Source organism: Cnephaeus nilssonii (assembly GCF_951640355.1).
Source record: "Cnephaeus nilssonii genome assembly, chromosome: X".
Lineage (NCBI taxonomy): Eukaryota > Metazoa > Chordata > Mammalia > Chiroptera > Vespertilionidae > Cnephaeus > Cnephaeus nilssonii.
In genome coordinates, this window is record NC_137071.1 from 68,840,070 (window position 1) to 68,862,254 (window position 22,185).

The 22,185-nt window shown below is 44.4% G+C and overlaps 1 protein-coding gene across 3 annotated transcripts in view; it reads left to right on the forward strand.

The window, feature by feature from the left end:
- Positions 1-3,547: 3,547 nt before the first annotated feature.
- DRP2 (dystrophin related protein 2) overlaps positions 3,548-22,185 on the forward strand; it is a gene marked incomplete at both ends in the record, with an annotated part of 28,600 nt that continues 9,962 nt past the window's right edge. Inside the window, 13 exons of one of the 3 annotated variants that reach the window (XM_079765881.1) lie at positions 3,548-3,664; positions 5,817-5,914; positions 7,568-7,726; positions 9,797-9,953; positions 11,361-11,481; positions 14,373-14,641; positions 15,033-15,179; positions 15,902-15,980; positions 17,732-17,792; positions 18,106-18,167; positions 19,191-19,265; positions 20,561-20,762; positions 20,985-21,070. In XM_079765881.1, the coding sequence (XP_079622007.1) occupies positions 3,548-3,664; positions 5,817-5,914; positions 7,568-7,726; positions 9,797-9,953; positions 11,361-11,481; positions 14,373-14,641; positions 15,033-15,179; positions 15,902-15,980; positions 17,732-17,792; positions 18,106-18,167; positions 19,191-19,265; positions 20,561-20,762; positions 20,985-21,070 (1,633 nt within the window). Of the gene's footprint in view, positions 3,665-5,816; positions 5,915-7,562; positions 7,727-9,796; positions 9,954-11,360; positions 11,482-14,372; positions 14,642-15,032; positions 15,180-15,901; positions 15,981-17,731; positions 17,793-18,105; positions 18,168-19,190; positions 19,266-20,560; positions 20,763-20,965; positions 21,071-22,185 lie in introns of all 3 variants that reach the window. The other 2 variants (XM_079765882.1, XM_079765883.1) reach the window with 2 other exon arrangements.

The following is a 22,185-nucleotide window of genomic DNA, read 5'->3' on the forward strand; positions in this document are numbered from 1 at the left end:
ACATATGTGTCCTTATCCCCCCATTACCTCCCCAACCCCCCTCCACTCATGCCATCACCCCCTTGTTGTCTGTGTTCATTGGTTAGGTTTATATGTATGCATATAAGTCCTTTGGTTGATCTCTCCCCCTTACCCCCACTCTCCCCTACCTTCCCTCTGAGATTTGATGGTCTAATCGATGCTTCTCTGTCTCTGGATCTCTTTTTGTTCATCAGTTTATGTTGTTCATTATATTCCATAAATGAGTGAGATCATGTGATATTTATCTTTCTCTGCCTGGATTATTTCACTTAGCTTAATGCTCTCCAGGCACATCCATGCTGTTGCAAATGGTAAGAATTCCTTCTTTTTTACTGCAGAGTAGTATTCCATTGTGTAGATGTACCACAGGTTTTTTTTTAATCCACTCATCTGCTGATGGGCACTTAAGCTGTTTCCAAATCTTAGCTATGGTGAATTGTGCTGCTATGAACATAGGGGTGCATATATCCTTTCTGATTGGTGTTTCTAGCTTCTTGGGATATAGTCCTAGAAGTGGGATCACTGGGTCAAATGGGAGTTCCATTTTTAGTTTTTTCAGGAAACTACATACTGTTCTCCATAGTGGCTGCACCAGTCCGCATTCCCACCAGCAGTGCATGAGGGTTCCTTTTTCTCCACATCCTCGCCAAGCACTTGTCCTTTGTTGATTTGTTGATGATAGCCATGCTGACAGGTATTAGATGGTATCTCATTGTCGTTTTGATTTGCATCTCTCAGATGATTAGTGACTTTGAGTATGTTTTCATATGTCTCTTGGCTTTCCTTCTGTCTTCTTTCAAAAAGATTCTATTTAGGTCCGTTGCCCATTCTTTTATGGGATCATTTATCTTCCTTTTGTTAAGTTGTATAAGTTCCCTATAAATGTTGGAGATTAAAACCTTATTGGAGATAGCATTGGAAAATATGTTGTCCCATGCAGTGGGCTTTCTTGTTGTTTTGTTGATGGTTTCTTTTGCTGTGCAAAAGCTTTTTATTTTGATGTAGTCCATTTGTTTATTTTCTCTTTGGTTTCCATTGCCCTGGGAGCAGAATCAGTGAAGAAATTGCTTCGGCATATGTCCGAGATTTTGCTGCCTGTGGATTCCTCTAGTATTTTTATGGTTTCCATCTTATGTTTAAGTCCTTGATCCATTTTGAGTTTATTTTTGTGTATGGTGTAAGTTGGTGGTCTAGTTTCATTTTTTTGCATGTATCTGTCCAATGTTCCCAACACCATTTATTGAAGAGATTGTCTTGACTCCATTGTATGTTCATGCCTCCTTTGTCAAATATTAATTGAGCATAGTGGTTTGGGTCAATTTCTGGGTTCTCTATTCTATTCCATTGATGTATATGTCTGTTCTTGTGCCAGTACCAGGCTGTTTTGAGAACAGTGGCTTTGTAATACAGCTTGAAATCTGGTATTGATATCCCTCCTACTTTGTTCTTCTTTCTCAGGATTGCTGTGGCTATTCAGGGTCTTTTTTTATTCCAGATGAATTTTTGGAGAGTTCTTTCTAGGTCTGTGAAATATGCTGCTGGTATTTTAATGGGGAGTGCATTGAATCTATAGATTGCTTTGGGTAGTATGGACATTTTAATGATGTTGATTCTACCAATCCATGAACACGGTATGTTCTTCCATCTGTTTATGTCTTCCTCTATCTCCTTTTTCAGTGTCTTGTAGTTTTCTGTGTATAGGTCTTTTACCTCCTTAGTTAAGTTTATTCCTAGGTATCTTAATTTTTTTGGTGTGATGGTAAATGGGATTGCTTTTTTAGTCTCTCTTTCTGTAAGTTCATTATTGGTGTATAGAAATGTCATAGATTTGTTGGTGTTAATTTTGTATCCTGCTACATTGCCGAATTCATTTATTAAGTCTAATAATTTTTTGATGGCATCTTTAGGGTTTTCTATGTACAGTATCATGTCATCTGTGAATAAGGACAGTTTTACTTCTTCTTTCCTTCTATTTCTTCTTCTTGTCTGATCGCAAAGGCTAGTATTTCTAGTACTATGTCAAACAGGAGTGGTGAGAGTGGGCATCCCTGTCTTGTTCCTGTTCTTAAGGGAAATGGTTTTAGTTTTTGCCAATTGAGTATGATGTGGGCTGTGGGTTTGTCCTATATGGCTTTTATTTTGTTGAGATATGATCCTTCTATTTCCACCTTGCTGAGAGTTTTTATCAAGAAAGGGTGTTGGATTTTGTCAAATGCTTTTTCTGCATCAATTGATATGACTATGTGATATTTATCTCTCAATTTCTTTATGTGATGTATCACGTTTATTGATTTGTGGATATTGTACCATCCTTGCATCCCCGGGATAAATCCTACTTGGTCATGGTGTATGAACTTTCTGATGTACTGCTGGATCTGATTTGCTAGAATTTTGTTGAGGATTTTGGCATCTATGTTCATGAGGGATATTGGCCTGTAATTCTCTTTCATTGAGTTGTCTTTATTTGGTTTTGGTATTAGAGTGATGCTGGCTTCATAGAGTGAGCTTGGAAGTGTTCCTTCCTCTTGAATTTTTTTGGAATAGTCTGAGGAGGACAGGTTTCAGTTCTTCCTTGAATGTTTGGTAAAACTCCCCTGTGAAGCCGTCTGGCCCCGGGCTTTTGTTTGCTGGAAGCTTTTTGATCACTGCTTCAATTTCTTCCATAGTTACTGGCCTGTTGAGCTGTTTAGATTCTTCCTGATTGAGTTTTGGAAGGTTGTCTTTTTCTAGGAATGTGTCCATTTCCTCCAGGTTGTCTAGTTTGTTAGAATAGAGTTGTTCATAGTATTTTTTAACAATCCTTTGTATTTCAGCGGGGTCTGTTGTTATTTCGCTCCTTTCATTTCTGATTTTGTTTATTTGGGTCCTCTGTCTTTGTTTCTTGGTGAGCCTGGATCTTGGTTCATCAATCTTGTTTACCCTTTCAAAGAACCAGCTCTTGGTTTCATTGATCTTTTGTACTTTTTTTGTATCTATGTCATTTATTTGTGCTCTGATTTTTATTATCTCCTTCCTTCTGCTCACTCTGGGCTTTTCTCTCTGAAATCTTTGCATGTTCTTAGATAGAATTAATTGTTTTCCACTGTGTTCTCTCCTAGCCTTCTGGTTAAACTTTAATTATAGCATTTGCCACATAAGCAGTTTATTATAATTATCAGCTTACATGGCTGCCCCCTACCCTACCCCCATCCCTAGGCTGTGAGATGTCAGACAGCAAATCATCTTTGTGTTTATAGCACAAAGCATAATGGATAAACAATAAATACTTCCTTGATCAATAATTAGACAAAGTCTTTTATGGTACATGGTTACCTGGAAAAAACTATTGGGTAGGTCAGTAAGCTTTGAAAACTAATTAACACAACTGATGGAAGCACTTCTGGGTAAGTGCTGGATTGATGAATTGATAGGGCTTTTCTAAGTCTTGACTAAATCTTCCCTTGTTATTCTTCCAGGTGCTTATGCTCAACGGTTGGTGCACTGCCCATCCTCACCCCGCCCTTCCCCCACTTGAGCCTTGGTTCTGATGCAACCTATGGTCATGCAGGGATGCCCTTACACCTTCCCACGATGTCATGAGTGGCCGGCCACTGACCATTTCCATCATAGCAGCAGCCTCCGAAGCACCTGCCCCCAGCTTCAGGTAAGAAGCCAGTAGCAAAAGGAAGACTGTGGAGAAAAAGTGAACACAGTATCTGTATGTGTTCTTGTGGGTGTTCATGCTTCCTGAAGCTCAGGGGCACTCTTCATATATATGAAAGCCCTTGGATAGCACATGGTCTCCTTCTGGCCTATCCCTTGTCATTCATGAGGCATTTTATGGGGGGAGGGGGAACATGGGGCATGGAAATGTATTGGGCTGGGCAAGCCAAAGCCCACAATGGCTGAGGGGGCTGGTTCCATGTTAACTACCAAGGAGTTTTCCAGAAGACCATATTCCTACAGGGCACAGCCTAGGACAAGGCAGGACCTTCCTTTGCCTTGGCTTCTCTGTGGCATACCTCATATTCTGCACCTCCTTCCATTTGTTCCTCTTAAGTACCTAGCCTTACTTGAAGCTCCTGGCTCAGCCCCACTAAATATCCCCTGTGCCTCATACATGCCTCTCCTCTTTCCTCCCCTAGGAATGTAGTTGTGGTACTGTGTGTGCCTGCTTGTGTATGTTGGTAGGTAGGCACACAATGTGTGAGAGGCAGTAATCCTGAAAAGGGCAGCCAGGGAGGCCATGGGAAAATTGAATTGACAAGGGAGAAACATAAGCATATTTTGTCTTGCCCTACAGTGCTTTGGGGTCCAGAGGCCAAGGGGGTGTAAGAAAATACTATGTCTCCTAGTTTCTCACAGGTGGGCTGTTATGCTAAAACATTGCTGCGGGTACAGACAGCAGATGAATATACAGGGAGAAGGAAGGGAGGAAGGTGGTAGAAATGGAGAATGTGAGTGTTGGGGAGCCCATTTTGGGGGATAATAGTGAGGGAGAGTCAAAGTCCAGAGAGGCATAAGGTCAAGGTTCTCCTGAGCTATTGTCTCCACATCTAGCTAGAGAGAAAGTGCTACATCTAACATGTTCTCGAAGTCAGTGTCAACTTAGAGTCCTTCAGTGCACCTACCTCTTCCCCAGAGTGAGACTTTCATAGTATCAAAGGATTGAGAAACCTGGGCCCTTTCAAAAGATTTTCCCTGTTCATTGTCTGCCCCCTTCAAGCTTCACACCCTAGGCACAGGGACCTGAGGGCTTCATTTTATGATTCAGAATGGTGAGAACACCTCTTCTCCTCTACCACTGTCCAGTCACTTCTCTTCCTTCATGATGGCCCTGACTTTGTCTTAAAGTTTCAAGAGATGAGGAAAGAGCCCTGTGGAGAGTGGAGGTGAGAAGCAAATACCTTGGCCAGTTGTAGAAGGCCATTGATAGGGAAAGAAAACAATTATTGTTCATTATTTACCTATTGTTTGCCTGTCTCTGCTAGGTAGACTTGTCAGTATAAGGGGGAACTAGGAGGGGAGGACAGGGTGAAGGAACATAGTAAGGGAGCCAAGTAGGGGGTTAGGAAACTAAGAAGAAGGCTAGAGGGAATGAAAGGCTAACATGGGTGGAGCCAGCTCATTGTAGGCACTTCCTATAGTACCAGGAGAAGTTGGTTGTGGCTGGGTCACAAGGGACCATTTCTAACTCTGGGGCATTCCCAGTCCAGGAGAATCTGCAAAACTGGATTGAGCCCAATTATCCCAGCATAAGCAAAGCTGTGACCTGGAGCGAGAGCCACTCTCCATGCTTAGCCTACCATCCATTGCCATCCCACATCCACCCCTAATGGCTCCATCCCAGACTCTCAGAAAGGGTCAGGCAGCTGCTCCAAGTATTCCTGTAGGTGGGCCTCAGCATGGAAACAATGTAGGACTGTGGAACGCCCAGAAGACTCTGTGGGAGATAAATAAGGATGGGAACAGAACCCTTTTTGGTAAAAATTAAGTGTTTCCCTTAGTGCTGAGGGGTGGGAGTCCAGCTTGGGAATGTTAACCTTTCCCCAGGCAAGTCTGCTGGAAAAGGAGGGTGTCCACATACAGAAGGGACCCTGCTTGTCAGGCCAGTGGCCCAGGGCAGCACTGGCAGGGCACAAGAGACTCTCTAGAACTGGATCCCTACATAGAGCTGCTCACTGTCATTTTGCCCTTTCCTTCCCCTGAAGAGGTTCAAGGCTGTCCATAGACCATTTACCTCTGGCATTAGAGTGTGGTGGGATGTCTGGGGGGGGTATGACTTTTCTCCCACCCATCTCTGCCTTCAAAAGGCAGGGCAGGCAGAGCACCCCCGTGTTTTCACAGTGGGCTTGGATGAATCTTCTGCTGCCCAACAACCTGATCCTGCTACCCCACGGTTCTGTCCCCAGTTGTGACACACATATTCCTCACTGCCTCTAAGGACACTTACTTCATCAAAGACAAGGCTTATTTCCAAGCCTATCCTCCTGGCAGGCCTTTGGGAAATTTCTTATCAGAGAGGTTTGTCACCAAAGTGGTCTGATCCTTTCCTCCACCTCAGGAGAGAGATGGGCCTGGAAGCAGAGTGAATCCTTTGTGTCTTCCACAGCAAAGGAAAATAAGTCAGCAGGCACTACTCTCTGCATGCCCCTCCTCAGCACCATGGAATGCCCAGTCCCACTCCTGCCATCCTTGCCAGCTTGGGAGGGCCCTCCTGGCCCCGGTGTGGCGGGCCCAGTTGGGAGTGAGCCGGAATTCCCTAGAGACAAAGCTCTGATTCACCGGCTGAGCCCTTACATAGCCACCCCCTCAAGATTCCTGGGGGGTCAGTAAACAAACAGGGTGACAGCTCCCACCTCTGGCCTGGTGAAGCTCTGCCTGCCCTCTCTGCGGGAGCCTGCTCAGAGCCTGTCAAGACTGCCTGTGGCTCACCAGGCATTGGGTCTGGATTCGTGCTGAGGGATAATCATGGAGCTGCTTCATCCTGCAACGGAGTCCCTGCAGCACAGGTAGTGTCAGCTCTTTGGGATGCAGGGTGACTGAGTTAAGAGTTTTGCCCCAGAACCTGGCTGCTCCCTCAGTTCCCTGTTAGTATGTGGCTGCAAGCTGTGGTTTTAATGGTATGGTTGATTTCTAAATTGCCTGGAGAGTCTTGTGTGGGAAAGAAGTCTTAGGGGGAAGGAAACTAGACAATCTCAGCCACAAGCAGGACTGTGTTCTTTCCAGAGAAGGCAAGCAGGTTGACAGGCAGACTGTGCGTTTCCCGGGGCTTGGGTGAAGAGGCTAAGCTGAGATTTCCTCCTCCACACTCCCCCTTCCTCCACCCCCATTGCCTCCCTGGTTGAGCAGTCTTGACATTGTGCTGGAGGCAGCTAACTTCTTAGGGCTATTTGGCATAACCCCATTCATCCAAACCCTACATTACCCCAAAGGGCAAGCAAGTGATGGGCTGTGGGCTTGGGTGCCCAAGATTTTGGCAGGCTCCATGGCTGGTCCTCTTAGCTGCCCACTCTGGTCAGAGTCGTTTGGAGGTCAGGATCCAAAATGCTTCTTTAGCCCTTTATAATTCCATGGGAGGTAAACAATGCTGTTTAGGATGATTTCCATCCAGATTTCCTGACTATGGTGGGAAATGCAAGTGGGGAAGAGGGAGAGGGGCAGCCCCTGAGCTTTCTTTTCCAGAGGTTGGGTAAACAATGGGACCCTGAAATAGGAGTTTACAGTTCGTCTTTATTTCTGTGGTTGCCAGCATTTGGGGAAATTCTGAGCAGCTCTTACCTAATGCAAGGACTTCCAGGATCACACTTGGGCAGTAGTCCTGGCAGAATTTACAATAATAAGAGTAATACTGTAGTAGTCAGCAGTCATATGTGACAGATCTATAACAAGAGTGGACCTTGCAATGAACAGAGCCACCGAGTCTTCCTTTATCTCATCCCCAAACATACCCTGGAACAAGCCATTATCTTTCCTTGTTCACACCTGTCCCACCCTTGTCTTCCTACAGACCAGGGTGAGGCACACTCCAGGGATCATAGGATGTCTGTGTTTCTGCCCAGGTTAGAGCTGCTGCCATCTCCCCTCTACCTCCTCAGGATGGTGCTGGGGTTTTCTGCCTAAGCACAAAGCTGTTCAATGGGTCTGTTGGTACCTCTGGACCCCTGGAACCATCAGCCATGAATCTGTGTTGGAATGAAATCAAGAAGAAGTCTCACAACCTCCGGTAAGGCTTGTCCCCTACAAACAGGGGCCGTAGGAACCTGGCTCGGACAGTGTTGGGCTCCTTTTACTGCTGCAGCCTGTCATTCTCCTCTAAGCCTGTGTCTTGCCCTTTCATTAGCCTAACTGTCCCCTTCATTCCCCTTTCCTTCTCTGGCACTAGAGGAAAAACCTGGGTCAGAAATCAGGAGATTTGGATTTGAGCCTCAGGTTTAAGTAGCTGTGTCACTTGGCTAAGTCGTTTGAGTTATCTGAATTTTAGCTTCCATTTATTTGGATTATTTTTAAGGAAAAAAATGGGTGGAGGAATAATACCTGTCCTACCTACCTCACAGTGTTGTCATGAGAATTCAAATAAGATACGAAAATGCTTGCTAAACTTAAAAGCACTGATATATAAATGAAAGATATGGTTATTCCCTCCTCCTCCTCTTCTCATAACTGTTCTCCATTTTGGTAGATCTCATCTCCTCTCTCTCCCATTCTTTCATCCTTCTTTTCCAGGGGTAGGGAACCTTTTTTCTGCCAAGGGCTATTTGAATATTTATTTGTGGGCCATACAAAATTATCAACTTAAAAAATTAGCCTGCTATATTTGGTCAAACATTTAATTAACTCACCCCTAATGCCTTGGCAGGACCAGACCAAATTATTTTGAGGGCCTTATATGGCCCTCAGGCCGGATGTTCCCCACCCCTGCTCTATTCCCATCCATTCGTTATTAACCCACCTAGTGCTCTGCAAACTGAGGACAATTCAGTAAGAGCTGGAAGGCAATTTCTATATCAGTTGTTCCTTTTTTCCCTACCCCTAGTGTATCCCCCACCCTACACTTTTCTTCTCCACACTATATCATCAAAGTCCAAACCTGTAGTTTCTGGTAAGCTTTAGTGGGGATGAGGCAGTGTGGAGAAATTGAAAAAATGCAGGCTTTGAAGTCAGATAAAACTAAATTCAAATTAAAACTCTATCAGTGACTTAACTATGTGATCTTGGGTAAATTACTTAACCTCTCTGGGCAATAGTACTGCCTACCTAATAAAGTTGCTCTGAGAATTAGTGGAAACAAAAATGTAGGGAAAGGGCTTGGCTCAGGTAATAGGGAGGCAATGCATCACTATTGTTGCCAGCTAAGGGGAATGGACTCAATGACTGCACACAGCCTAGGCTGGCCTCCAGCTTCCTACCACCTGGACCTCAGCTCATTGTTCATTTGTGGGGGAAGGCTGACAGAGATGATTATATAGTACACATTTTTAATATGCCATATGTTAAACCTCTAGCCTATGTTGCTATCATTTTTGGGGACTCTTGGACCTCTTTTATTTGTATGCATCCTTGCACATGTGAGTGTCTACACTCAACCCCCTGACTTGCCCTTCCCACTTATTGCATCCTCCCCTGCTCAGAGGGCAGGCTCTGAGAAGCCTCTGTGGATGAGCAGTTGGCATGAGTTGAGTTCCTCTAGGGCAGTGGTCGGCAAACCGCGGCTCGCGAGCCACATGCGGCTCTTTGGCCCCTTGAGTGTGGCTCTTCCACAAAATACCATGTGTGGGCGCGCACGCACAGTGTGATTGAAACTTCGTGGCCCATGCGCAGAAGTCGGTTTTCAGCCTGGGCGAGTCTATTTTGAAGAAGTGGCGTTAGAACGCTCAAGGGGCCAAAGAGCCACATGTGGCTCGCGAGCCTCAGTCTGTCGACCACTACTCTAGGGCAAGAGGGCAAGAAGACAGCTGTCACCTCTAATGCCCTTGCTCAATTTTCTGCCTTTCCTAGCCTGATGCTAGGCATGCGACTGATTTAACTGATGTCCACAAAGTGACAAGTGAAAACACTTAAGATTGGGATACCTCCCCATACATGTTCCTACCCACTGGTGTTAGCAGTGAGCTCCATGTGGAGCTGCCTCTGTGGGTGGGTAAGAGGGAAGGCTCTGGACCTCCTCCTACTTCAACTGAGTAACTCCCCTTTAATCTGTTTATATATATTAATGTTTCACATAAGTGTTGGGGAAAAAATGTTTTGCCACTTAAAAACAAGACTGAAAATCATTGTTCTTACCCATTGTGTGTAGTGCTCGCCTAGAGGCCTTCTCAGACCACAGTGGAAAGCTTCAGCTCCCTCTCCAAGAGATTATTGACTGGCTCAGCCAAAAGGATGAGGAATTGTCAGCTCAGCTGCCCCTACAAGGGGATGTGGCCCTGGTGCAACAGGAAAAGGAGACACATGCGGTAGGTTCAAATTATGGAGGCCATGGTATGTGCCTCTCAGTCGTGAAGGGATTGCTTCTACAATACCCTGACAGAAGGACACTCGGTCTCTGCTTACATACTTAAAGTAACAGGAAGCTGCATGTGGTCTTAAAGACCTATGGATAGCACTCCACAGAGAAACTCAATTCTTTCCTCTCTCTATCTCCAATCAAATATTGGCCTCCCTTAAAATCGTGCCATGATTTTTAATGGAGCCGTGGAAAATAAACCTAATATAACATAAAATGAAAAAAACATAGGATACAAAAACATATACAGGTGGATCTCAATTGTATAAAAATATATATAGATGTTTGTAAATGTATGCACACATATAAAAATATAAGAAGGAAATATATAAAAATATCCATAATGGTTAACAACTCTAGATTATGAATTTGGACTTCTTTTTAGTTTTTTTATACTTTTCTGAAACTTCTAAGATTTCTGTGACATATATTACCTTTATAATCAGAAAATAGCAACAGATTTCTAATACTATATACAGATGCACTGAAAGAAATGATAATTATGTGACATGACAGAGATGTCAGCTAATGCTACAATGGCAACATATTGTAATATAAATGAATCAAATAAATATGTTGTATACCTTAAACTTATACAATATCGTATGTCAATTATACTGCAATTAAAATACATACAAAATGGAATATAACACAGCAAGAAAATAAACTATAATTTTGTGTCACAACATGAATGAATGTTAAAGACAGTATGTTGATTAAAATAAAAGATACAAAAGAGAATATACTATATGATTCCATTTATATAAAGTTCAAAAATGGAAAAACTAATCGGTGGTATTACAAGACAAAATAGTGGTTACCCAATGGGGCAGGGGGGAGTATAAGATAGTGACCAGAAGGGGCCATGAGGGGCTCTTCTGGGATGATAGTGTAGTTCTGTTTCTTGATCTCAGTACTAGTTATAGAGATGGAATCACTTAATGGAAATTCATTGAGATGTGCACTTTGGATTTTTTTTACTTTTCTCTATGTATATTTTAATAAAAAGTTAATTAAAACCAATGTAATACGGCTCATTCTGGTTTTGATTTATCTAAGCCCCTTACAGGGGACTTTCTCAGTCTTCTGAAGTACCAAAATTCCCAGCCCCAAGTCCCCACGATTCTCTCTACCCTGTGGCATAGAGACACATTTCATACTACATAAATGTTCCAGTATCAGTTATTCTTTGTTCTGCCTGTATGGAGGACTTTTTGTCTGGGTAGGCCAAAGGTACATGACAATGCCACAGGATCAAGTTACACTGAGAAGAAAGGTTGTCAATTGTAGAATGGAATGTAAAGTGATTGATTGAAAGACTTTCCTTCCCTGTTGACTGTGTTGCTAAACTTTACAGGCGTTTATGGAAGATGTGAAGTCTCGGGGCCCCTATATCTACTCTGTGCTAGAGTCAGCTCAGGCCTTCCTGTCCCAGCACCCATTTGAGGAATTAGAGGAGCCTCGTTTGGAGAGCAAAGGTGGGTGGTCTTCCTCTCTTCCCCCTTCTTCTTGAACTATGAACGCTAAACACCTTCCTGCCTTCCCTAAACTCATTTTCTCAGCTGTTACCTAGGAGGATAGCTTTCCAAGATTGGAGAGGAGAGATTCATACTGTAAGAAAAAGCAAAGAGAACAGGGCCTGAAGCAGGATACACCTACATTTGCCTCAAAACTGTATGTGGCTTTGGAGCATCACATATGGCCTTCTAATGAGACATGAAAAAGAAAAAACAAAAGACTCAAATGCATTGAACTGACTCAGTTAATCCAAGTAGTAGTAGTGTCCTTTTAAAATATACTACTTTATTCCAACATAGAGAGAGACATGTGGCAATGCTCTAATCAACCAGCAAGTAAAAAGTTCTTTTTAAAATCGAAAACGTTAGGTGATGACATTTGACAAGAAATTTGATTATGACTTTTTGATACTGACCCTAGTGACTTCCGGCCCCTTTCCTCAATAGAGTGGGCCACTCTATATCCTATCTAATAACTAGAGGCCCAGTGCATGATTGAATCATGCACGTGTAGGGTCCCCTACATGCTTTCGCTTTTCGCGGTGGAGCTGGGTGCCTGTCCGCTGGTGCACCAGGCCTTTCAGAAGCCTCCGGCTTGGCAGAGGCTTCTGAAAGGCCTGGTGCCGGAGCAGACAGGCACCCAGCTCCCACGCTTTTGATGGTCCCCGGCCACTGAGGGGGGCTACCCTGCTGTTGAGAGGCACAGGGGGCAGGACTCCCACCCCCTGCGCCTGCCTCTCAACGACCACTGAGGGGGGCTGCCGCGGATACCTGGCTACCCTGCCGTTGAGAGGCACAGCTGGGTGTCCGTGGCAGGCCCCCTCAGTGGCCGCGGATCTGGCCGTTGAGAGGTGCAGGGAGTCCCACCCCCTGCACCTCTCAACAGCAGGGTAGCCCCCCCTCAGTGGCAGCGGATTCGTGCCTCTCAATGGCCAGATAGGCCACCCTGAGTCCTGCCCCCCAGCCTCCCGCCGCCCAATCGTGGGCGTATTGGAGTGATGGTAATTTACATGTTACTCTATTATTAGATAGGATAGAGTAATGTGCAAATTAACCATCACTCCGTGACAAAAATGGCGGCCCCCATAGCCACAAGAAGGTGGCGCCCAGTCCGCTCAGCTCCGCTGCTGGAGTGTCCAGCCTGTTGGCAGGTGCAGTGAAGTTGGATCCGCCTCAGGAGGGGTTTTTGATCCGCCCCCAGACACGGCAGTCAGAGCCTGGATAGCAGGGCATGGAGGCTTCGGCGGCAGCGGGGAAGCCCCAGGCCCTGCAAACAGAGCCTGGACAGCAGGGCATGGGGGCTTCCTTAGTGTGTCGGTGTCCTCAAAGCCCCCAGGCCTGGCAGACAGAGCACACTGCAGGGCATTGGGGCTTCCTTCGCATGGCGCATGGGGAGGCCGGCAGAAAGCAGAGAGCAGGGCATGGGGGCTTCATCTCCATGGCTGCAGTGAAACCTCCAGGCCCGCAGAGAGCAGAGAACCACGGGGAGTGGGCCTAAGCCATCAGTAGGACATCCCCTGAGAGCTCCTGGATTGTAGAGGGTGCAGGTTGGGCTGAGGAACCCCCGTGCACGAATTTCGTGCACCGGGCCTCTAGTCTTCATATAAGGCTACTGGGATCTGTGGTGATTAGGTCTGAGTGGTTGCCTGGAAGGACCCTTCATTAGTTGGGCCCTTTGCCAATGCCATTGACCTTCTAATTTCCTTGAGCCCCTCAGTAGGAGGTTAGTACTCAATTTACTGTCCAATGGGCTTTAGATAGGACAAACTCAAGAGAGAACAGGACAGTTCCAGTTAGCCTAGAGTTTAGAAATATGAATTTACTTCTGAGGGGAGGTCTGAAGGAGGAAGAAGAAACCTACAGTTTAGGAGCCTAGGTAGAAAAGTTGGGCAAGTTACACTAACTTCTCTGGGGTTGGTCTTTCATGCATCCCTTCTTTGGATAGAAGTGGGCAGCAGACACTAAAGCAAAATCACATTCCAGGATTATGTAAATAGGACTCTGGATGGTTTGCCTCACTGTGCCTCTTAAAGTATTTTACTCACTATTTACCGTGCCCATTTATAAAGAATATGAGGAAATCCTCATGATATAATAGATGGAAAACAACATTATCTCTTGACTATGGTAGTGGATCCATGAACCTACACATGTGATAAAACCGCATAGATCTAAACACACACACACTCACACACACACGGTAGTAAAGCTGGGGAATGCTGAAAAAAAAATTGGTGGATTGCATCAATGTTAATATCCTGGTTGTGATAATGTACTATATTTTTTCAAGATGTTATTGTTTGGGTAAACTGGGTAAAGGGTACATGAGATCTCTGTATTATTTCTTACAACTGCATGTGAATTTATAATGATTTCAAAATAAAAAGTTTAATTTTTATTTTTAAAAATTTATTTTTATTAATTTCAGAGAGGAAGGGAGAGGGAAAGAGAGATAGAAACATCAATGATAAGAGAGAATCATTTACTGGTTGCCTCCTGCATGCCCCACACAGGGGATTGAGCCCACAACCCGGGCATGTGCCCTGACCGGGGATCGAACCGTGACCTTCTGGTTCATAGATCAATGTTCAACCACTAAGCCACACCGGCTGGGCAAAAAGTTTAATATTTTAAAAACCTCAATGTACAAAAGGAGCACAATCATGGGAAAATATGTATTTGAATGATTACAGATTTGTTTATGCAAAATGCATTAGTATAAATACATGCACAAATGCATGCCCATGGGTATACATGCATGCACATCTTACAAAGGGCTGTCTTTGTCTCTGTCTTTCCATGGGCTTCCCCTGACTGGTTTGCCTCACCTGTCTTCCTGCCTGCCTTTGCAGATACCTCTCCCAGACAGCGGATCCAGAATCTTAGCCGCTTTGTATGGAAGCAGGCGACAGTGGCCAGTGAACTATGGGAGAAGCTGACAGCCCGCTGTGTGGACCAACACCGCCACATTGAGCGCACTCTGGAGCAGCTGTTGGAGATCCAAGGGGCAATGGAGGAATTAAGCACTACTCTGACTCAGGCTGAGGGAGTCCGAGCCACTTGGGAGCCCATTGGGGATCTCTTCATTGATTCACTCCCTGACCACATCCAGGCTCTTAAGGTATATAGGCCCCCTTGCCTGGCTACAGTCCACCCTGATTCCTGACACTCCTCCCAGACCCTGACAATGTTCCTGCTCCTGAGAGGCCATTGTTGACCAGTACTACAACCGAGCCTACCAATTTATGTGCTGGATTTGGGGGCTGGTTTTGCTGGAGTCTTCTCTGTCATCTACTGTCTTCTCTTTCTCTGATGTTTTCTGTGAGTAAGAAAGGAAGAGGATAAGGACAGTGGCCACTTACATCTTAGTCCCGTTACCCTAATAGGGAAGCACCTAGGTTATGCCGTTGGATCAAAATCTTGGAGTGAAGAGGGAGGAGTTGAGGTGAATGACTAATGGTTTATCTTTCCCACTATCTGTCCACTGTGGGACTTGGGCTCCGATTCCACAGCTATTCAAAGAAGAATTCTCCCCCATGAAAGATGGAGTGAAGTTGGTGAATGATCTGGCCCATCAACTTGCCATTTCTGATGTGCACTTGTCAATGGAGAACTCCCGGGCCCTGGAGCAGATCAACATCCGGTGGAAACAGCTGCAGGTAGAGAACTCTTGAATGAGCCATGAGGAAGAGCCTCAATATAACTAGGCTTGGGAGGAACTTCTCTAGGCCCAAAGGAAATGAAAGTGCATTGAAATGGGACCTACACAGGAGAAAAAATGGTAGATAATTTGGGGCCAGGTAACAGGCTTCTCAACCTCTAAGCTACAGGGAGTACTTGAAATGAGGATCTAAGAAGCACCTGTCTAAATATGGATACTTAGAGTATACAGGGACAGACAAAGAGTTACTGTGACCCTAGCTGTTTTGCTCAGTGGTTAGAGCTTCAGCCCATGGACTGAAGGGTCGCAGGTTTGATTCTGGTCAAGGGCACATACCTCGGTTGCAGGCTCAATCCCTGGCCCCAGTTGGGAGTGCGCAGGAGGCAAACAATCGATGTGTCTCACATTGATGTTTCTCTCTCACTCTGTCTCTCCCCTCCCCGCTTCCACTTTCTCTAAGAATCAATGGGAAAAAATATGCTCATGTGAGGATTAACAAAACAACAAAAAAAGAATGACTGTAGTCTGGAATTAGGGGTGCTCATCTCTGACCCTTGGGAATTCTGTGGGAGAGCTAGCAGTTGGGTGATGGTGGGAAGAGCTGGAACCAGAGAAGAATCATCCTATGAGGGAGTTCACAAAGATTCTCAGAGGCACCTGGAAATACCACACTAAATACCTGGAATAAATCCACTGACTTCCTACCTGTTGTTTCCATAGGTGTCAGTTGGTGAGAGGCTTAAGCAGCTCCAGGATGCCCACAGGGACTTTGGACCTGGGTCACAGCACTTCCTCTCCTGTACGTGAGACAAACTGGACTTTACTTAGTAGAGCCTCAGCCACCTTCCAGGAGATTCTACTGTTGTCCTTTAGGGACCTAGTGGGATCCCAGTATACCTTGACATTCTAGGCACAATAAGGATAAAGCAGTGTGGCATAGTGGTTAAAAGGATAAGCTCTCAAATCAGAGAGACCTAGGTCTGAGTCACAGCTCCTTGACTTAATAGCTGTGCAAGCTTGAAAAAATAATTTAACCTTTCTGAACCTCAGTTTTCCCATTTATAGAAGGAAGTAAATATATTACCTAGCTCACAGGGTTATGGGAATTAAATGACTTTATTTTTTAACAATATTCATTGAGGGCCTACTGTGGACCAGGTACTCTTCTAGGCACTGGGACTACATCAGTGAATAAAACAGAGGAAAGTCTTTAGACCTATAGAACTTAAATTCTAGTGAGGGAAGCCAGACCATAAATAAATAAGTAAAAACAGACATGAAGCAAATTGGTGACAAGTGCTATGGAAAAAAGTAAAGCAGCTAAGGGATGAATAGGAAGTGATGAACTTAAAGGGGGGAGGCATTGCAATTCTAAATAGAGTGGTCAGGAAAGGCCTCACTGAGAGTATGGCGATGAAGAGAAAACCTCAGGGAGGTGAGGGAATGAGCCATGTGGATGTCTAAAGGAAGAGCATACCAGGGAAAGGGAACAACAACTGCCAGGACCTTAAGGCAGGGGCATGCCTAAGTACCAGCAAGCAGGCTGGTATAGAAGTGAGCAAGGAAGGGAGAGAGTGGGAGGTCAGAGTGGTGGCAAGAGGCCAGAGTACAGGGGGCGTTGTAGATTAGGGTAAGAACTTGGGATTTTATTCTAAATGGAATGTAAAACCTTGGAGGAGTTTGAGCAGAAGGATGACATGATCTGACTTATGTTTCAACAGAGTCAGAGTGTTGGGGATTGATAGTGGGAACCAGGAGAACTGTTAAGAAGCATATTGCAATAATCCAGGTGAGGGATTATGGTGACTCAGATCAGGGTGGTAGCAGTGGAGATGTTGACAATATAAAGATATGAAAATTAGATATGTACACAAAGCATTTAGAAGAGTATCTAGCACATAGTAGGAACTCAATAAATTTTAATAGCAGAACTATTGCTATTACAATCACTTGTATGTAGTTATACCTGCAGAGGGCTCTTGTACTCAGGGAAATAGCACTGAGGAGGTTGGTGAGGTAACTTAGCCTCTCCTGCAACATCCAGAAGATAAAGACATGGAGCAGAGATGGACATCCTTTAAAGAGTTCCTCACCATAAAGAAATGGACAGTACCATTCCCCATTGTTCCACAGGACTGAGTAACTTGACCTTCTTGGGGAAGGGCTTTGAGCCCCAGGAGGAATGTAGGTTCCACTTCATACCATAGGAGTATGCCAGCTGCCTATAGCTGAATGGATAGAAATGCCAGTATGGTCGGGGAGAAGATTTTTAGGGTAACCAAAGTCAAGTATTCCTGTTCATGCCCTTGCCTTGTCTTTGGCATATGAGGTTATCAGTGACAACCTCTTCTCCTTTTGTTGCCCTAAGATCAAGGAGAGAAGTGTGTTTATTAGTTGCCCCACCTTTAGGGGCTATTAAGATCTGGCAATAAGAGTCAAGCGTTCCCTTTGGGGTTTGGCCTCTCCTTGAGATGACAGAGCAGGGGAGTCTCTAGAGGCCTAAAGACCATTGGTGGCCAGCTTCTTTCTCTTTCTCTTCTTCCTTACCAGCCTCTGTCCAGGTTCCCTGGGAAAGAGCAATCTCACCCAATAAAGTTCCCTACTACATCAAGTGAGTGACCATCTGAATCAGAAGTGGCTCCGTTACCTGCCCACCCCCTCCCGTGCCTGTCTTTTTCTCTACCTGTCCCTGTCACTCCTTATCTGTTTGAATTCCTTTATCCAGTCCAGTTTTTCCTCCTGCTCATCTCAAGAGCTCAAGATTCTACCTGGGTAAAGGTGATCCCTTGTGCTTTGGGATCTTCAGGGTTCAACCCTGGATCCTGCAGCTCCTTGCATCCAACCTATAGCTGAGTGGTGTGCGCATGTGTGAGGGGGGTGAGGGGTGGTGTGGCCCCTGGTGCTATTGATGCTTTTGTTTGTAGCCACCAGGCTCAGACCACATGCTGGGACCATCCCAAGATGACCGAGTTATACCAAACCCTGGGTAAGAATTCAGGGATCCTGTATAGGGTGGATATTCAGCTGTCTTTGCTCTATAAGAACAGAAGGGAATCCCATTCAACAAGCAGGTGGGGATGGAAGTGAGTGCCTTGTCCTTTCTCCAGCAGCCTCCTTTCATTTCCCCTCTGCACCTCCCTCAACTGGAGGCTCTACATTCACCCTGGACCATTTTATTATCATATTAAAGAATTATGCTTATAGACGTAAACCAGATCTGTTTTGAAAGGCATTTCCCAGGTGTAATGAATGTGACTCTTATGTGCCTTATCTTTGGCTACTAACAGAGACTCACCATGAGGTTGCAAATTTTATTCATGTTGATGTATGTGAATTTAGTTCATTTATTTAACTGCTAGAGCATCCCATTGTATATACCACAGTTTCTTCATCTAGTCTATTGTTGATAGACATTTGGCTTGTTTCCAGTTTGGAGTTAATAAGAACAGTGCTGCTGAAGAGCTCTTGTGAATGTCTTCTGGTACACATATGTGTGTTTTTCAGACTACAGGTTTAATATTGTTTCACTGTTATGACAAGCATTTTAAAAATTGAAACAGACTAGGAAATATGAAAGTGCTACAAATCTTTAACAGGAGTCATATCTGATATTAATTTTATGTTTTTACTTTGTAAAATCTAGTAAGGTATTGTTTCCTTAAATGTTTGGTTCAGTTATTTATACATTCTCACATGAGTGTATATATATTGGATCATGATGTAAAATGAATTTCCCACCATGTGTCTTGGGCAAAAAACATTTGAAAATCACTGATCTGGATATATAACTGGCTGGGTTGTAGGAGACTTGAACATTCAATTTTTCTGGCTAATACCACATTGTATTCAGTTTACACTTCTACCAGCAGTTATTCATCCATATCTTTGATAACACTTGTTATTGTCAGACTTTTATCTTTTGCCAATCTGGTGGGTGTATAATGGTATCTTGTTGTGGTTTTAATTTGCATTTCCCTGATCTGAGTGGGTCTCTTTCCATTCTCTGCAGCTGATCTGAACAACATTAAGTTCTCAGCCTACCGTACTGCCATGAAGCTACGCAGAGTTCAAAAGGCACTACGCTGTAAGTCTCCCATAACACTTCCTTTATGGCCTTTCCACTCTATTTCTTCCCTTCTTCATCTTTCCTTCCTTCCCTCCCTCCTTCCCTCCCTCCCTTCCTTTCTTCCTTCCTTGTTAATCTTATATGAGGATATTCTTTCCATTGCTTTTCAGAGAGAGTGGCTGTTTCCCACTTTCATCCTACCTTGGGCAGGGTTGTTGATTGACTTGGTGGGATATCCAAAGGCTGGGATATCCTGGCTGTTGACACCTGCTCTTCCAGGGCCCTTCTATTCTTCCAAAGCCCCAGACTTGTTTCCAAATTAACCCACAGCTACCCTCTTCCTTATCCCTTCTTCCCTGTCTAACATGGATAATCAAGCAATTGTTTTATGGCAGGAAGTATCCCAGATGATGGTTTGGAGCTACTGAGGGCTTGTGTTCTTTTTTCTTTTTTAAAAAAATGCTTTTATTGGTTTTAGAGAGAGAGAGGGAGAGAGGGGGGGGAGAGAAGAGGAGAGAGAGAGAGGGAGAGAGAGAGAGAAAGAGAGAGAGAGACTAGAGAGAATCATTGATGGGCTTCCTCCTTCACACCCCCTACTGGGGATTGAGCCAACAACTTGGCATGTGCCCTGACCAGGATTCGAACCTGCGAACTCTCAGTGCATGGAATGATGCTCAACCAACTGAGCCACACTGGCCAGGGTGGGGCTTGTATTCTTTTGTCATCTTGGGGTGATTGGATGTAGTAGCAGATCTATTGAAGCATATGCCAGTCATTAGGGGACAACATAGTTGCAGATATAACGTGCTTTCCGGCCTTTCTCAGAAACACTATTTATTCAATCTTCCTGGCCCGTCTGGCTAGGCTGCTTCCAACATTGGGGGTAATTATAAAGTTCTCCGCAAGTATGTTACACTTACCCAGGCACACTTGAGCCTTCATAACTGGTGACTAGGTTCTCGGGACAAAATCTATGGACAAACCTATTTATAGTTAAAATATGTATAAAGACAGAGAAATTTAAAATGGATTTGTCCAACAAAGGAAGTGAGTTTATTCATATCATACCATCTTGAAACTGATGTCAAAGAACATATGTGTTTAGAAAAATTTTGGGTTAATTTAGGGGGCCTTTTGCTGCTTTCCCCTTCCTTTTAATGAGTGTCTTGGTAAAGAGCAAGCTTGTGTCATACTCACAAATGGTTTGTCTGGAAATTGAGTTAAATTTGGTGAAGCTGGTATCCTTACCTCCTTGTCTAGCCCCTGGGGTTCTTCTTTTGGCTATATTTTCTCCCCCTCTCCTTTTTTCTTAGTGGACCTGGTCACTTTAACCACAGCTTTGGAGATCTTTAATGAGCATGATCTTCAGGCCAGTGAGCATGTGATGGATGTGGTGGAGGTCATTCACTGCCTGACTGCCTTATATGAACGGCTGGAAGAGGAAAGAGGCATCCTGGTCAACGTGCCACTCTGTGTGGACATGAGCCTCAATTGGCTCCTCAATGTTTTTGATAGGTAAGGGCTTGAAACCCTGGCAGCCTCCAGGATAAAATACAATGAGACATCTGGAGTGGACCTGGTGGGAAGGGGTTGCTCCCATGGTGGACTTGGACCCAACTCAGCTTGGGACATGGTTAGCACAGAGCCCTACTGAAGTCAACTCTGTGAGGGAAATGACTGCCAAGAAGTTAACCCTTTACATATATTCATGTTCTCAGTCTCTTCTTTTAAACCTAGTGGTCGCAGTGGAAAGATGCGGGCATTGTCCTTTAAGACTGGCATTGCATGCCTGTGTGGCACAGAAGTGAAGGAAAAACTGGAGTGTGAGTACAACTCCAAATTCTGGAAGTGGAGTAGGGTGGAGGGAGAGGTGTGGCGGGAGGAAAGATGGTATAAGACAAGCAGAAGGTAGGTCTTATGACTCAGCAGAGGACTACTCAGGCTACCTTATGATACTTTCTGGTCCAGTCTGTTGCAAAGAACCTACAATAGCCAAAGGCCAACATGGGCTTAAGGCCTATTTTTATTGCCAGTATCACTCCAGTGGGTTTGGTCTCTTCTAATCTGATGTAATTACTTTACCAGGATCTGAGTTAGCATCCCGGGGTACTCAGAGCCCAGACTTTATAGTTCTATTTCCCTATAGCCTATAAGGCTTAGCCCTCTCTAGTCTGGAGCTCAAGCCATGTCACACATTCTACTGGAGACTTCCCACGTAGATTACATGGGCACGGTGCAATAATCCCCATTATTGGGCAGTGCACAGTATGTAATTCTGCATTTTTTAACCTCTCTGATATATAGTACCTTTGTTTTCCCCTCCATCTTTCATCTTTTGTACAACATTTTTATACTTTTCTACAGCAGCATCCTTAGTTGTCAAGTGCTTATGGTGCATTAACCACTATACTAAATGTGGTGAGTGCTAGGTTCAATTAAACATGGTCCCTTCTTCAAGTGGTTTACAGTCCAGAGGAGGAGACAGAAGTACACAGAAAGCAATTTTACAGTGTTAATTAAACTAATCAGAATGGTAAAGGATATGTGCTATATCAGGTCACAGAGGAGAAATGACAGCAGTCTGGGAAAACTTTACAAGGAAGGAAACCTTTCAGAGCATGTCCATAGCCATATTACTTAGTTCTCTCAACATTCCTTTGAGTTGGGTGGACAATGATTATTTATCTTCATTTTACAAGTAAGGAAACTACAGTATAGAGTCTCATGACTTACCTAAGGTTCTGCAAGCTAGTCAGTAATGGATCCGTTATGAAAATCCAGGCCCTCTGTCTTCCATGTTTGTGTGTTTTCTAAGCCTTAGGTGAGGTATGAAACAGACAGACAATGATCTTTGGAGGAGGTTTTCTAAGGGAGTGGGATGGGAGAGTTCCCACAAGGGCAGATATAGCTTATATTCAAATATAAGTACCACCGTCTA